Here is a 13,295-nt window from a genome sequence, read left to right as displayed (position 1 = left end):
CGTCTTGTCACCCCGGATGACCAGCACGACACCTTGGGATGCCTATGCTCTGGCCGTCCCTGTCGAAGGCTGCTGTGAACACAACAGGGAATGCTTGTCAAGAGCTTTGTGACTTGCTAGGGCTCTTCATTTCCGGGGAGTGTGAGCTGTGCTCCAGACCTGAGGGGTTGGGTAATTTGCCTGAGGTCATGCTGCCAGTAAGACAGTGCTTGAGCCCAGCCTGCTGGTGCCCGGGCACCCCTGCTCGGAGCCTTGTCAGGGCTGGGGTGCCTGTACCCCAGAGCCCCAGGGAGGAGAGTCCAGGGCACCACAGATGACCAGGTGAGGCCCTTTGAGTGAAGGTCTCGGTCATACCCAAGTGCCAAGTGTGACCTTCCCAGGGTGGTGAGAGAGCTGGACCTCTCAGAAAGTCAAGAACCCCCCTTCTCCCCCATGAGCTGCATGCCTGTGGGCAGTACCCTCCCCAAGCCTCAGTTTCTCCCTCTGCAAATGAGACTTCCAGCCCAGTCACGAGGATAAAACGGGGTCACGTGCGTCTGAGCCTCGCGTGTCCGGCAGTGGTGGGGGGTGGGGCTTGCTGTTTCTCCTCTGGCAGTCGGAGGCCGCGGTTATCGGAGGGAGAGGGACGCTGGGATCAGGTTGCTCCGTTTTGTTCCTGTCTCGGCTGCACCTGGTTTCACAGAGGCCGTGGGAGTTTGCCCCCAGGTGTTTCTCAGACTGCTGCTTCCCTCCACCTGTGGCAGCTGGTTCCCGGCGCTTTGCCAGGCTGCCCCGCCCGCCCAAGTTCTGGGCTTGGGTAGGTGATGTCACAGGCACACCTCTTGGTTTTTAAGCCCATGATCTGGGCCCCTCTCAACAAGAAGGTCTACAGGTTTTTAGTCTAGTCATAGGGGAAGAAACTGTCCCATGACCCTTCCCTGGTCTGGAAGGCTTCCTCCACCCCTCACCCCACCAGCCTCCCAGCACCTGCCCCTGCTCAGGCCCAGACCTGACTGTCCTCTCGACCTGTTTCCAGGCTCTCCTTGCAGAGGTCGTCTCAGATGCCACTGAGCTGCTCCCCTTCTCCCAGTGTTGACACGAGAGGAGATTAAAGCCTGGGGGGTGGGGGAGCGTGGGTCCCATGGAGGCAGGGTTGGGGCTCCTTAAAAGGCGCTCCAAGGAGGCAGACACCTTGTCCTAGCCCCTGGAAGCCCCCGCCATGGCTGGGTGGAGACAGTAATGTTCACACGCCTCTTCCACATTCTGGGTGTTACACATTCGCATGGCACACGTGTGATCCTCCCCCAGTCGCTGTGAGGTGGGAGCGCTGGCCCCATGTGCAGAGGCTCCCGAGCACCCCACAGCCAGTAGTCGGTGGGGTTCAGACCCAGAGCCATCTGACCCAAAGCCGCATTCTCCCTTGCGCTCTGCCTCTGTGTCCCTCTTACAGAGAAGCTGTGCAGCTCTGAATGCAGAGAACTGGGGTCCGCTCCGCTGCACAGCGTCCCAACTATGTGACCTCCAGAAAGTCACCTGACCTCTCTGAGCTGGTTTCCTCTCCTATGTACTGAGAATCCTGGACCTGCCTGACTCCCGGGGGTTTAAGAATCGAGTGAGCTAATGCTTATGGATGCATTACAAACTGCTCCTCAAATACTATTGTGGTTTGTTCCATTGGTACTATGATATACTATGCTTTAAGAAATCTATTCCTCTGGGCCGGCTTGGTGGCACAAGCGGTCAGTTGCGCGTGCTCCGCTGCGGCGGCCTGGGGTTTGCAGGTTCAGATCCCGGGCGTGCACCGACGCACTGCTTGTAAAGCCATGCTGTGGCAGCGTCCCATATAAAGTGGAGGAAGATGGGCACAGATGTTAGTCCAGGGCCAGTCTTCCTCAGCAAAAAGAGGAGGATTGGCAGCGGACATTAGCTCAGAGCTGATCTTCCTCGCACACACACAAAAAATCGATTCCTCCAAAAATGTGCGTTCTTTCTGCCCTCAGGACCCCCGCCCGCCCTGTGGACTGGCCTTGGGCTTTTTCCCTAGAAGATACCACCCACTCAACCCCATCCTTCCTTCCAATCTCTCTTTTGTGTTCTTTTATTTTTTTAAATTTTGATTTAGTTTGGTTTGAAATACATTCAAAATTCAAGAGGTAAAAAGGTATATATAAAGAAAAGTCCCCTCCCGCTCCTGCCCCAGCCCCCCAGGTCCCCCGTAGGCAAATCTTAGCAGTTTCTTGCGTCTCCCTCTGGAGATATTTTTATATAAGCAAATATATATGTATATTCCTCCACCTCTTTTTTTATTTCCACACAAATACTGCATATATTATACACATTATTCTATACTTTGTTTCCTTTTTTAAATTGGGACGTAATTTATACAGAGCTAAGTGCACAGATGAAGTTTTACATATGTAGACGCCCATGTGTACCCCCCAGATGAAGAGTCAGAGCTTTCCAGCACCCTGGAAAGTGATTGTTGGCCCTGCCCAGTCGACAGTGCTGCCACCCAGAGGGTGCTGTCCACTCTGTCACCCTAGGTTAGATCTTCCTGTACTTGAACTTCATGTAAATGGAGTCATATAGTATTGGCCCTCACTGTTATCACAGATGGTGTCATTTGGAGTTCGTTCCATACTTGCCCAGAGAGCTTCCTTATTTTGTTTCCTGGCTGCACGGTGTTCAGTTGTGTGGCTGGACCGTACTTCATGTAGTCAGTCACCTGCACTCCTGACCAGTGTGGGTTGTTTCTAGGCCTTTACAGAAATGCTGTGGGGATAACCTTGTCCATACATCGTTTGACACCCATGGGAGTATCTGCTGGGTGAACTCCTAAGACTAGAATTGCTCGCTATGCACACTTGTCATTTTGATTGCTATTGCCAGGGTGCCTGCCAGAGAGCTGACATCAGTGACCACACCAGCTTTGGGATTTTGACAGTGATGCCTTTGTGGCTGGGAAATCTGAATGCCTGGGGGGAAGCAGTGGCCCCCAGTGTCCCTGCCCTCCCTGCGAGAGGGCGCCTGCAGCTCTGGGTTGGAACCAAGTCTCCTGGTTTCCCTGGGGCTGTGTGGGGACCCCTGAGGCTCTGCTCTCCCGCCCATGTGAGCCTCTTGTGTGTGCACCCCCTGCAGGTTCTCCACCAAGTCCTGGCTGTCGCAGGTCTGCCACGTGTGCCAGAAGAGCATGATGTTTGGAGTGAAGTGCAAGCACTGCAGGTGATGGGGGAGGGCGGGAGTGTTGGGGGAGGGGAGCAATCTCGACATTTTTAGTTTAATAATAGTCCTGCTGCTTGATTCTTGGCCTTGGTCAAGTCAGAGTTCAAAGGAGTTCCCCTAAACCTGCTGTTCGTAATCCCATTCAGCACACCAGAGAAGGATCAGCCATCTCTAGGGAGATTAAGGAAGCATCAAGCAAGGCACTCCCAGAAGAAGGGGATATTTGAGGTGGAGTTTGAAGGATGAATAGAAGTTTGCCAGGTGGACCAAGGAGGAAAGAGAATTCCAGACCCAAGGAATATCTTGTACAAAGGCAGAGAGGAATGGGAGGACTATTCTGGAAACTATAAGGAGTTCTGAAGTTGAGCCTTACATTTTAGCACACAAGGGATGGGAAATGGAGATAGGCATTGGTAAGAACAGAGAGATGGTTCATGGTACTTACAAAAGAGGAGAATGGAGGAGAATGTCAATTCTCTACAATCCAGTTTTGTTTTTTCCTACCATTGTGGTTTCTGGTGGGAAAGAATGGCAAGGATAGGGAACAGTGAGGAATGATCAGAGTCCGTCCCCTGCTGTCTGGCTGCCCTCGTCTTACAGAGGGTGAACCTGGAGTCTCTGCTCCCTGCCCACTTTACCCCTGCATTGCTGTGTGACCTGGGGCAAGGTACTTGCCCTCTCTGGGCCCCATTTTTGTCATTTGTACATCTGGGAAGATGATTCTAGCTCTCTTTGTCCATCAGGATTGCTCCAAGAATCTGAGCTAGTGTGTGTAATAAAAGCCTTTGGCCTCCCACACACCACAGGTGATAGGTCTTTTGTGTGTCAGTTGGATAAATGGTGTTTCCTGATGACTCTCCCGACCACCGAGGAGATGCCAGAGCTTTCTCCCCAGTCTAGGTCCACTGTGGCGCATGCCATTTGGCTTTAAATTGGGGACCTCGGGATCCCTGTCAAGTAATGCCATTCATGCGGAGAGCACAGGGTGACCTTGAGCCTCGTGCTCTCCTGCAATGGCAGTGTGAGGGTGGTAGGGCCCCACTGTCAGCCCATTTGATGGATGGGACCCCCAAGACGTGGTGCAGCAGGCAGGACCAACCCGAGAACTCAGCCCCTTCCACTCCCGGCCACTCTGACCCTCAGACCCCCTGGCCCCATGCTGGGACGTAGTGGGAGGGGCTGCCCCTCACATCTCTGCAATGCTCTGGTAATGCAAACATTCTCCTTCCAGTTCACCTTTTATGTAAGTTCAGATTTGTCTTGAGCGTTCTGAACGTGGCGGGAGTGTCTCCTTTTCTTTAGAAAAGAGACATAGATGCGTAACCCGTACGCGTCAAGTTAAAATGGGTACAGTCAACCCCGCTTTGCTGTGAAGATGGGGTGGACAGCAGTGGGACCCGTACGCATCAAGTTAAAATGGGTACAGTCAACCCCACTTTGCTGTGAAGATGGGGTGGACAGCAGTGGGACCCGTACGTGTCAAGTTAAAATGGGTACAGTCAACCCCGCTTTGCTGTGAAGATGGGGAGGACAGCAGTGGGAATGTGGTAGTGCTCAATATACGGTAGCCGCTAGTGCTGTTAACGTCAGGATGGTCTACACTTTTGCACTAACGTTTGTTGAGAAACTTGTGGGAATGGAGGCAGTCGTGGGTGAGTGTTGCCCACGCTGCCAGCCAATGCTTGAGCCCCTCGGGGGCCCTGGGAGCCCGCGTGGCCCTCCCGGCGCTGACCCTGCCTTCTCTTCCAGGTTGAAGTGTCATAACAAGTGTACAAAAGAAGCCCCCGCCTGTAGAATATCCTTCCTGCCACGTGAGTGTTCGGACCTCTCTCCTCCGCCTTCTGAGTCTGGGTGAATCTTTCTTGAGCTTGATCTCTTCCCTGCTGATGGTTCCCCCCCTCTTTTTGAACAGTACCTAAGCTTCGGAGGACAGAATCTGTCCCCTCGGACATCAACAACCCGGTGGACAGAGCCGCCGAACCCCATTTCGGAACCCTCCCCAAAGCGCTAACAAAGAAGGTACGCTGGGGGATGGCCTGGGGGTCTGCTGCTTCTCCCAGGAGAACACCCTCCAGAATTCTTTCTGTAAAGCACCCCTAATGTGGAGGTGCAGCGGGGAGGCTTGACACATGATCCGCGATCCATGGCCAGAGGGTGGCCTTCAGGGAGTCTGTCTGTAGCCATTGAGCAGACTTCACATTTATGTCCAGATCGTAGTTACTTGCCGGGGACCCCCCTCCCCTATTTTGAGCTAATACTTCACTTACTGTGAGTCAGGAACTTGTCCATTGGTACTTCATTTGACCCTCACAATAGTTCTGAGAGGCACATATCGATATTACCTCCATTTTATGGATGAGGAAACTGAGCATGGGGTCCCCCAGGAGCGAGAGGCAGGCCCAGCCCTGGAGCCCGGGCCTCAGTCACAGTGCAGCAAATGCACCTTCAAATGTAATACACGGAAGCTCATTTCTTTACGTAGCCTGGGGTCAGGCTTCTCTGCTAGTTCAGACAGGCGTCCTCTGCAGCTAGACAGATTCTCGAAGGCCTGTGTCCCCCAGGAGGGTCCGCAGACCTGTCACGGGCCCCCGTGCACAGGTGTGTGTGGTATCTGCAAGGCACCTGTGCTCCTGGCTTCTGACAGTGGCCCCTGTCCTGGTGACCACACAGCAGGTGGCCTCGCCCCGCCCCCACACCCCAGGCTGCTTTGGGTGTTTCCAAGTGTGTTGTGTCCCAGCCCTAGACCAGGGTGTAGCGTACTTGCCTCCCTACTGAGGGGGCATGTGACGGCTGCTCCGTGGCCGTGGCTGGCCTTCAGTGGCTTGGTCCAGCCTGGATGGAGGTTTGGGCAGAGAGAAGAGGCAAATGACATGTCCAGTTGACACTGGGGACCCTGAAGATGCAGCTTGGGGGGCTGCTCCCGGAGGGTCCAGGGCCGCCTCTTATTGTCAAACAAGGGAGGCCGACTGCTCCGGACCTCATATCTCTTAGGAGCCCACTTGTGTCTTCTTTCCTGCCTCTCTGCCTGTCATCGCATTTTCCCCCGATGGCGGCATTCCTGCCAGGAATGGAGAGGTGGAGTGGAAGGATGACACGATCCACGGCCCTGGGTTTGAGTTCCAGCTGTTGCCCTTTGTTGCTTCTGTGACTTGACCTCCCTGAGCCTGTTTCCTGTCTGTAAAGTGGGGATAATAGTGCTTCATTCACAGGGTGTTGTAAGGATAACAAGATAATGTTCGTGAACTTGCTCATCAGGAGCAGTACCATCGGTCAATTGTGTTTGTTTCCTGCCTATCACAGACAGGTGCAATTCCTTGGTGGGATGCCAGGCCCCCCCAGGCTGCCACTCCCCACCTCGCCAACATTGTTTCTGTGCCTGCCGTCTCCTCTCCAGCTACACTAAGTGCATCCCCATCCTTACACTATTCTCGCACACCCCTTGCTCGCCTCCTGTCCATCCATGCCCTGGCCATTTGCTTCTGCATTTCTACCCCCCTGGACACCCACCCCTCAGCCTCCTGTCAGTTCTTCAACCCACTCAGGGTCCCTCCTCCTCACGAGCCCCTCCTGCTTGGCCCTTAACCGGCACAGTTCTGGGTGGTGCCTGACAGTCTCTCATCTCCCTGGGGGGGCAACCGAGTATCATCCTTCCGCTATCCCCCGTTTATGGTCGTTATTATAACACGAGCTCACAGGTACTCAGTTCTCACTAGGAGCCGGGCATTGTGCTAAGGGCTGTGTTTATCCCATTGATCTCACGAGGGCCGGCCTGGCCCTCTGACCTCTTCTCCAGCCACCCTCTCCACTCCTTGCTCAGACAGGCTCTGCCCGTTCCTGTCTTGGGGCTCTTGTGCCCCCTCTTCCTTCTGCCTGAAACACTCTTCCCGGCGTTCACACCACCCTCCCCCTCAGGGAGGCCTTGCCTGGACATGTCTGAGGGGTGGGCCCCCTGGCTGCACCACTCCCTTCCCAGTATGTCTCACGACCGGTCGTCGCGGGGTGTAGTCGTCTGTCTGCCTGTCTGCTGTCTGTCCCCATGCCCCCGTGTGTGCTCAGGAGGGCAGGGCCATGCTATCTTGCTCCTGCCGGGCCCCTGACGCCTGCCTTGGCACCTGGCACACAGTAGGCAGTGAGGAAACATTTGTATTGAACGTTGAGCAAATGCACAGCCCTGTGAGGCAGCAGCTGATACCCTGCTTTATAGATGACACACTGTGGCTCAGAAAGGTGGGGCGATTGGTCCAAGGTCACGCAGGGGCTGAGTGGAGGAGCTGGGATTCAGCCTGCCTCGCAGCCACTCCCCCTGCCCAGGCAATGGGATGGAGGGTCTGGGGCCTTGGAGTGTGAGCGGGGGCAGTGAGGGCTCAGGGGGCCCAGCTCCCTCCCCCGCTTCAGCCTGGCACCAGGAGGCACTAGCTGTCCCCGGACAGGGAGGCCACTGTGTCGGCTGTGGTGGTTCCAGAGTCCACACACACCCCAGGGCCCTTAGAGCCTGTGGAAGAGAAGCCAGTTGAACTTAGCATTGAACCCAACTTGGCGCCAACTCTTCTGACCAAGGCGTTCCTCCCCACTCCCTGAGGATCGGTGTGTGGGTCTGGGAAACGTGGGTCAGGTCCAGGGTCCCACCTCACGTGGAATCAGTTCCCTGTAGCCTCTCTCAGGTGGTCCTTTGGCCTTGCTAGGGCCCAACCACTGGGTGGTCCTTGCCAGCAGGTCTGCAGAAGAGTGGAGGGAGCATTTATTAGGTACCTGCTGTGTACCACACACAAAATAAACACTTGTCAGAGGCTGAATTTAATTCATGAAAAGACCCTGCCGTGAGCCTGGCTCTGAGCCAGGCACTGGGTGTGTGTGAGCAGCCGTGGTCCCTGCCCACACAGGGCACACCGTGTGGTGGGAGAGACAGTCTTCAGAAAACCGCCCAAGATGCTCGCAGTTGACAAACCTCAAACCGTAGTTCAGGTGCCCTGATGAAAATGCTGGGAGCTGTGGGAGGATAAAAAGGAGGAGCATGCTCCCAGCCAGGGCTCAGGAAAGGCTCCTGGGAGAAAAGTATCTTTGAGCTGAAATAAGAAAGAGGAGCAGGCATCCTCTAGGGGATGGGTGTTGAGGTGAGGGTCTCTCTGTGCCCTCCTTCCCTCGAGTATTAGACTGGTCAAGTATCAGGATGCCCTGGGCTGACCTGCTCATCTTTAGACGGGAAAGGGGGGATCTCGGCATGGGGGGAGGAAGGCAGGCTGGGCAGGCAGTGACCGTCTCTGCCCACCTCCCACGTCTCTGGTCCTGCAGGAGCACTCTCCAGCCATGAACCACCTGGACTCCAGCAGCAACCCGTCCTCCACCACGTCCTCCACGCCCTCCTCGCCGGCGCCCTTCCCGACGTCATCCAACCCATCGAGTGCCACTACACCCCCCAACCCCTCGCCCGGCCAGCGGGACAGCAGGTTCAACTTCCCAGGTACCACACCTCGGGGCTTTTTTGGGCCCGCAGGGATAGGGTCGGATGCCCCTTCTCAGCACACGCTGGCAGGCTCCAGGTCATACACTGCCACCATGTAGAGCACTTGCTGGGAGCCAGACACTGCTGAGCTCAAGTACCTTACTGTATTTAAACTTGGTAAAACTCTGAGGGAGATGCTGTTACTGCACCCATTTTACAGATGGGGAAGCTGAGGTTCGGAGAGAGGAATTGGCTTGTCCCGAGCTGTATAGCATGTAAGTGGCAGAGCCAGGATCCAATCCAAGTCTGACATGAAGCCTGGGTTCTTGATGTAATCACACTGCGCTCGTGTGCATGGGGTGGCTCCTCCTGGGCATAATTCACTCCCTCAGGGCTTCTGAGCTCCCAGGAAGCATGGTAGGCAGCACAGGGAGCTGGGGGAAGCCCCGAGGCCTGAAAGAGGGAATCCGGGGCTCTGTGGCTTGCCTGCTCTGTGATCTGGACAAGCTACTTAAAGGGGAGCTTTTGTTCCCTTTTCCATGAAACGAGACCACGTGAGGTTGGAATTAGGTGATCCCCTGTGTGGATGAGGACCCTGAGGCCCGCAGGAGAGTGCGTGCTGGAGCCCACCTGAGCCCGTGCTGACCTCTGACTCGACCACAGCCCCGGCTGCCCTGGGGTCTGTATGGGCTGGATCCCCCGCCTCTCGGCCAGGCCTGGGGTGTCCCGCCTCCCCATGGAGCAGAGCGAAGCCCACTTGTCCATTTCAGGACCAATCCTCAGCCTTGGCCTCCCTGACAGCTCCTCACAGTGGGTCCTGGCCCTTGGTGTATTTCAGTTGGCAGCCCGGGGGAAGGGGGGTGGCTGGGACGCTCCAGTTTGCTCCAGGCCCAGCCACAGGCCTGCTGCCAGCTTCAGCCTGTGGAGTCGGGGTCAGGCCCCACCTGTCACTGGCCCCTGGGGCTCCAGGCCCAGGAGGACAGAGGCACAGCTCTTCCTGTGCCAGGGAACCCCTGGCTGGGGCCACACACAGCCAGCAAGAGGCTGGGCAGCCTCTCTGGGCCCATCTCACCAGGGTTCCAGGGCCTTCTTTTGGGGACCGTGAGAGACCGAGATTTTGTAGGAATCTTTTTTCTCTTTTGCCTGTCCATTTGCCTTAACACGCACGTGGCTGGATATCTCCTGACACTGATGCATCGCCCGAGTGCACCCCTCCCTTCCCTGCAGTTGGGCGATGGCCCACTTGATTAACATCCTCTCCCGTACTGCTGTGTCATTATTATGCTCTGAAACCGGGCCTTTTGCTAAACCTCCTAGTTTGGGTTTTTCTGAAAGGAAGGACCTGTTTGAAAAACAACAGCCACAGAAAAAGTCCTTTGTTTGATGTCAGCCAGAGCATCTCAGCTTTCCCTGGTGTCCTCGGGCTGGGCCCTCCCTGTCCCCTGCACAGAGCCCCCACTCTCTTCAGGGTCTGTTATCTCTCTGATCATGGCAGCGCCCCGGGCTGGGCTGGTCCAGCGGTTAATCTGGGGAAGGAACTTCTGCTGTTCACCTGCTCTGTACTGTGCCGGAGCATTTCAGTTTATTCTGGAGGATAAACCTGGGGAAATTTTATACTTCCTTTTACAATATGACAACAGAGAGGTTCACCAACTTCCCAGGGTCCCAGAGCCTCATAAGTGGCAGGACTGGGGTGAGAAGCATGCTGTGTCCGAGTCCCCAGACAAGTCAGCATGTCCCCTTCAATCATCCTTAAGAGAGGATTTTTCCCCCCTAGTGGTGAGACCCAGTCACTGAAGCCTCAGCTCCTCCGGGTGTGAATGTGGGGTCGAGGGGGAGACCATTCTTCTGCACACAGCACTATTAAAACGTTTTCAGAATCACAGTTTTTCTCCCCGTTGTATTTCACTCTCCTGGGCTCATGCACATTTCACAGAGGACAAGTGGGCCTGGGAGGCGAATAGCTTCCACCCGGGCTCTGCAGCAGGGTGGCTGCGGGGACTCGTCTCCAAACCCCAGTCCTCCAGTGCGAGCCCCTCTACTCCTGGGGCCTCCTGCTGGCACCTGTTTTTCCCCAGCTCTTTTCTCCTTCCTGCATGAATCACCCTGTCCTGGCCAGGCCCACCCGGGGCAGGGCAGGTGGGGGGTGCTGCCACAGCCCGATAACCAGCCCCTCTCTCCCAAGCCCATGCCTGTGTCGCCTCCTCCCTCGCTGCGTTTGCTGTTCTGTGTGTGTGACTCACCTCCTCTTCTGTTTAAAGCTGCCTACTTCATTCATCATAGACAGCAGTTTATCTTTCCAGGTGAGTCGTTTGCATGGTCCCACTAACTGCACCTCGCCGTGACCCCCTCTGTCCAGCCCACCTGGGTGCCCTCTCCCTGGGCATCTTGAAGGCGCTTGAGCCTCACACCCACCTGTTTTGAGAGCTGACTGACTGTCGAGGCTGGGCAGGGGGGCAGGAGTAGCCTTGAGGCTGGCCCTCCACAGGGGCAGTGCCTTGCTGGGAGGGACCTCGGCATCCATCCTCTCTGGCCTCTTGCACAGAGGCTGCAGGCAACTTGTCCAGGGTCACACAGCCAGGAAGTGGCAGAAACTCAGTTTGCAGCATGGGGGGAAAGGACTTTTTGCTGATGCCTTACGAGCATCTGTCACAAAATCTTCCCCTACATAATGACAAGGAAACTGCTACGCTATCTTACAGAAGGGGAAGCGAGTTTGGGAAGGTCTGCCGGCTTCGCTCACTCAGTGGGCTTCGCTCCAGAGCCTTGCTGCACAGCGCCATCTGCTGGCCATTGTTGGACATGCCCGAGTGCAGAAAGTTTAAAGCAAAAACTTTTCAACTCAGTAAGATGATCTCGTTCCTTCCCTTCCGCAAAACTTGTTTTGCACACCTGCTACGTGCCAACCTTTGCTTTTGACCATATCCTGCCTCTAAGGAGTTTATACGATAGGTACTTATTTTTCTAGCTGAAGGTGACAAGCTGCAACTTTCTTTTTTTTTTTTTTGGTGTGGAAGATTAGCCCTGAGCTAACATCTGTTGCTAATCCTCCTCTTTTTGCTGAGGAAGATTGGCCCTGGGCTGACATCCGTGCCCATCTTCCTCTACCTTATATGTGGGACGCCACCACAGCATGGCTTGGTAAACAGTGCATAGGTCTGCGCCCGGGATCCAAACCTGCGAACTCCAGGCCGCCAAAGTGGAGCGTGCGAGCTTAACCACTATGCCACCCGGCCGGCCCCAGCAACTTTAATTCTTAATTGAGCCATGTGAAGGTTCTGTGTGTTTTAGACAAAGACGGTAGCTAGTTGTTTTTTTCCTGGGTTAAACAGGCCTGTCTTGAAGTCATGGTATTTTGATTATTCCAGGCTTTTCTATCCCACAGCCCAGCTCCATGAGGGGAGTGACGTGGAGCATGCGTTAGTCCTTACAGGACCACCCATGTGGTTTTGCAGGCGTATGCAGGCTGGCTGGGCTCCCTGAGCTGCCTTTGTGGCTTCACACCCATTTTTGCTGCGGTCCCCACTCCAGGAGTCTTCCTGTTACTGGCTCTAGGATGGCGTACAGGGGAGCACCCGAGAGCATTGGGAAAACGTGGCTCTTCTTCCAGAAGGGTCTATCTTACTCTGAAGATATGTCAAAGGGGAGGGGAGGGGAATATATTTCTATTAAAACAAACATGGACACATTTTGGAGCAGATTGCGAAACACACTCTTTTTTTTTTTTTTTTTTTTTGTGAGGAGGACTAGCCCTGAGCTAACATCTGATGCCAATCCTCCCCTTTTTTCTTGAGGGGAAGATTGGCCCTGAGCTAACATCCGTGACCATCTTCCTCTACTTTATAGGGGACCCCGCCATAGCATGGCTTAACAAGCGGTGCGTTGGTGCGCGCCCGGGGTTCTGAACCTGCAAACCCCGGGCCGCCACAGCGGAGTGCACACACTTAACTGCTTGCGCCACCGGGCCGGCCCAATCATACTCTTGATGGTTAAGGAAAAGTATGAGACTTAGAGACATTTTGCCCTCCCCCTTGGGGTTCTGTTTCTCCCTGAACCCCCACCTCTTCACCCCCTACACGTGTGTGTTTCTTCTATGGAAACATTTGAGCAGCCTTGGAGGGGTAGAAACATCAGGCCGCCCCTGGAAGTCTGTGGACTCAACGTTGGGGTGTCTGGAGGAGGCCTTGGCAGAAGCTTCCAGGGGCTGGGATCCCCCAGAAATTGTGCACAGGAGGTTGCGTGCATGTGTGCATTTCCCTAATAGGAAGGCCCACGGCCTCTCTCAGATTCTCCAACTCTGTGGGGTCACAGAGATGTTGAGAACCCTGGTTCAGAGGACCTTCAGGGTGGCCTTGGAGGAAGCCCTGGAGGGAGGTGGAGGGAGGTTTGATGGCCGATGGGGAGACTGTTTGTCCTAGAAGGCAGGGAGAGGCCGCTGATTAGCTGGAGCCACTGCCACCTCCAGTCTCCTTTTGCTGAGAAAAGGAGGGCCCACCCGGCCCTGGGGCCGCGGCCTCCCTGAGTGCAATTAGAGGGGGCTGGAGAGAGCAGAGGCAGCGGCAGAAGCAGCCATGGAGGGTTTGGCCAGTAACACGTTGGTTCCACACTGGGGTGACCATCTGTCTAGTGGTCCCCGAATGAAGCAGCCATGGAG

The 13,295-nt window shown here is 55.3% G+C and overlaps 1 protein-coding gene across 3 annotated transcripts in view; it reads left to right on the top strand.

Annotated features, from left to right (window-relative positions):
* The window catches only part of KSR1 (kinase suppressor of ras 1), a 148,835-nt gene that overhangs the window by 114,766 nt on the left and 20,774 nt on the right, over positions 1–13,295 (top strand). For 2 of the 3 annotated variants that reach the window (XM_014796380.2, XM_087440764.1), the window contains 5 exons: positions 3,118–3,201; positions 4,951–5,012; positions 5,114–5,220; positions 8,491–8,659; positions 10,903–10,944. In XM_014796380.2, coding sequence (XP_014651866.2) covers positions 3,118–3,201; positions 4,951–5,012; positions 5,114–5,220; positions 8,491–8,659; positions 10,903–10,944 — 464 coding nt within the window. The remainder of the gene's footprint in view (positions 1–3,117; positions 3,202–4,950; positions 5,013–5,113; positions 5,221–8,490; positions 8,660–10,902; positions 10,945–13,295) is intronic. The other variant, XM_087440765.1, reaches the window with a different exon arrangement.

This window comes from Ceratotherium simum, chromosome 16, assembly GCF_057802395.1.
Source record: "Ceratotherium simum simum isolate JZ-2026a chromosome 16, ASM5780239v1, whole genome shotgun sequence".
In the NCBI taxonomy this organism is placed as follows: Eukaryota; Metazoa; Chordata; class Mammalia; order Perissodactyla; family Rhinocerotidae; genus Ceratotherium; species Ceratotherium simum.
Note: the sequence above shows the minus strand (reverse complement) of the source record. Positions and strands in the feature narration are given on the sequence as shown.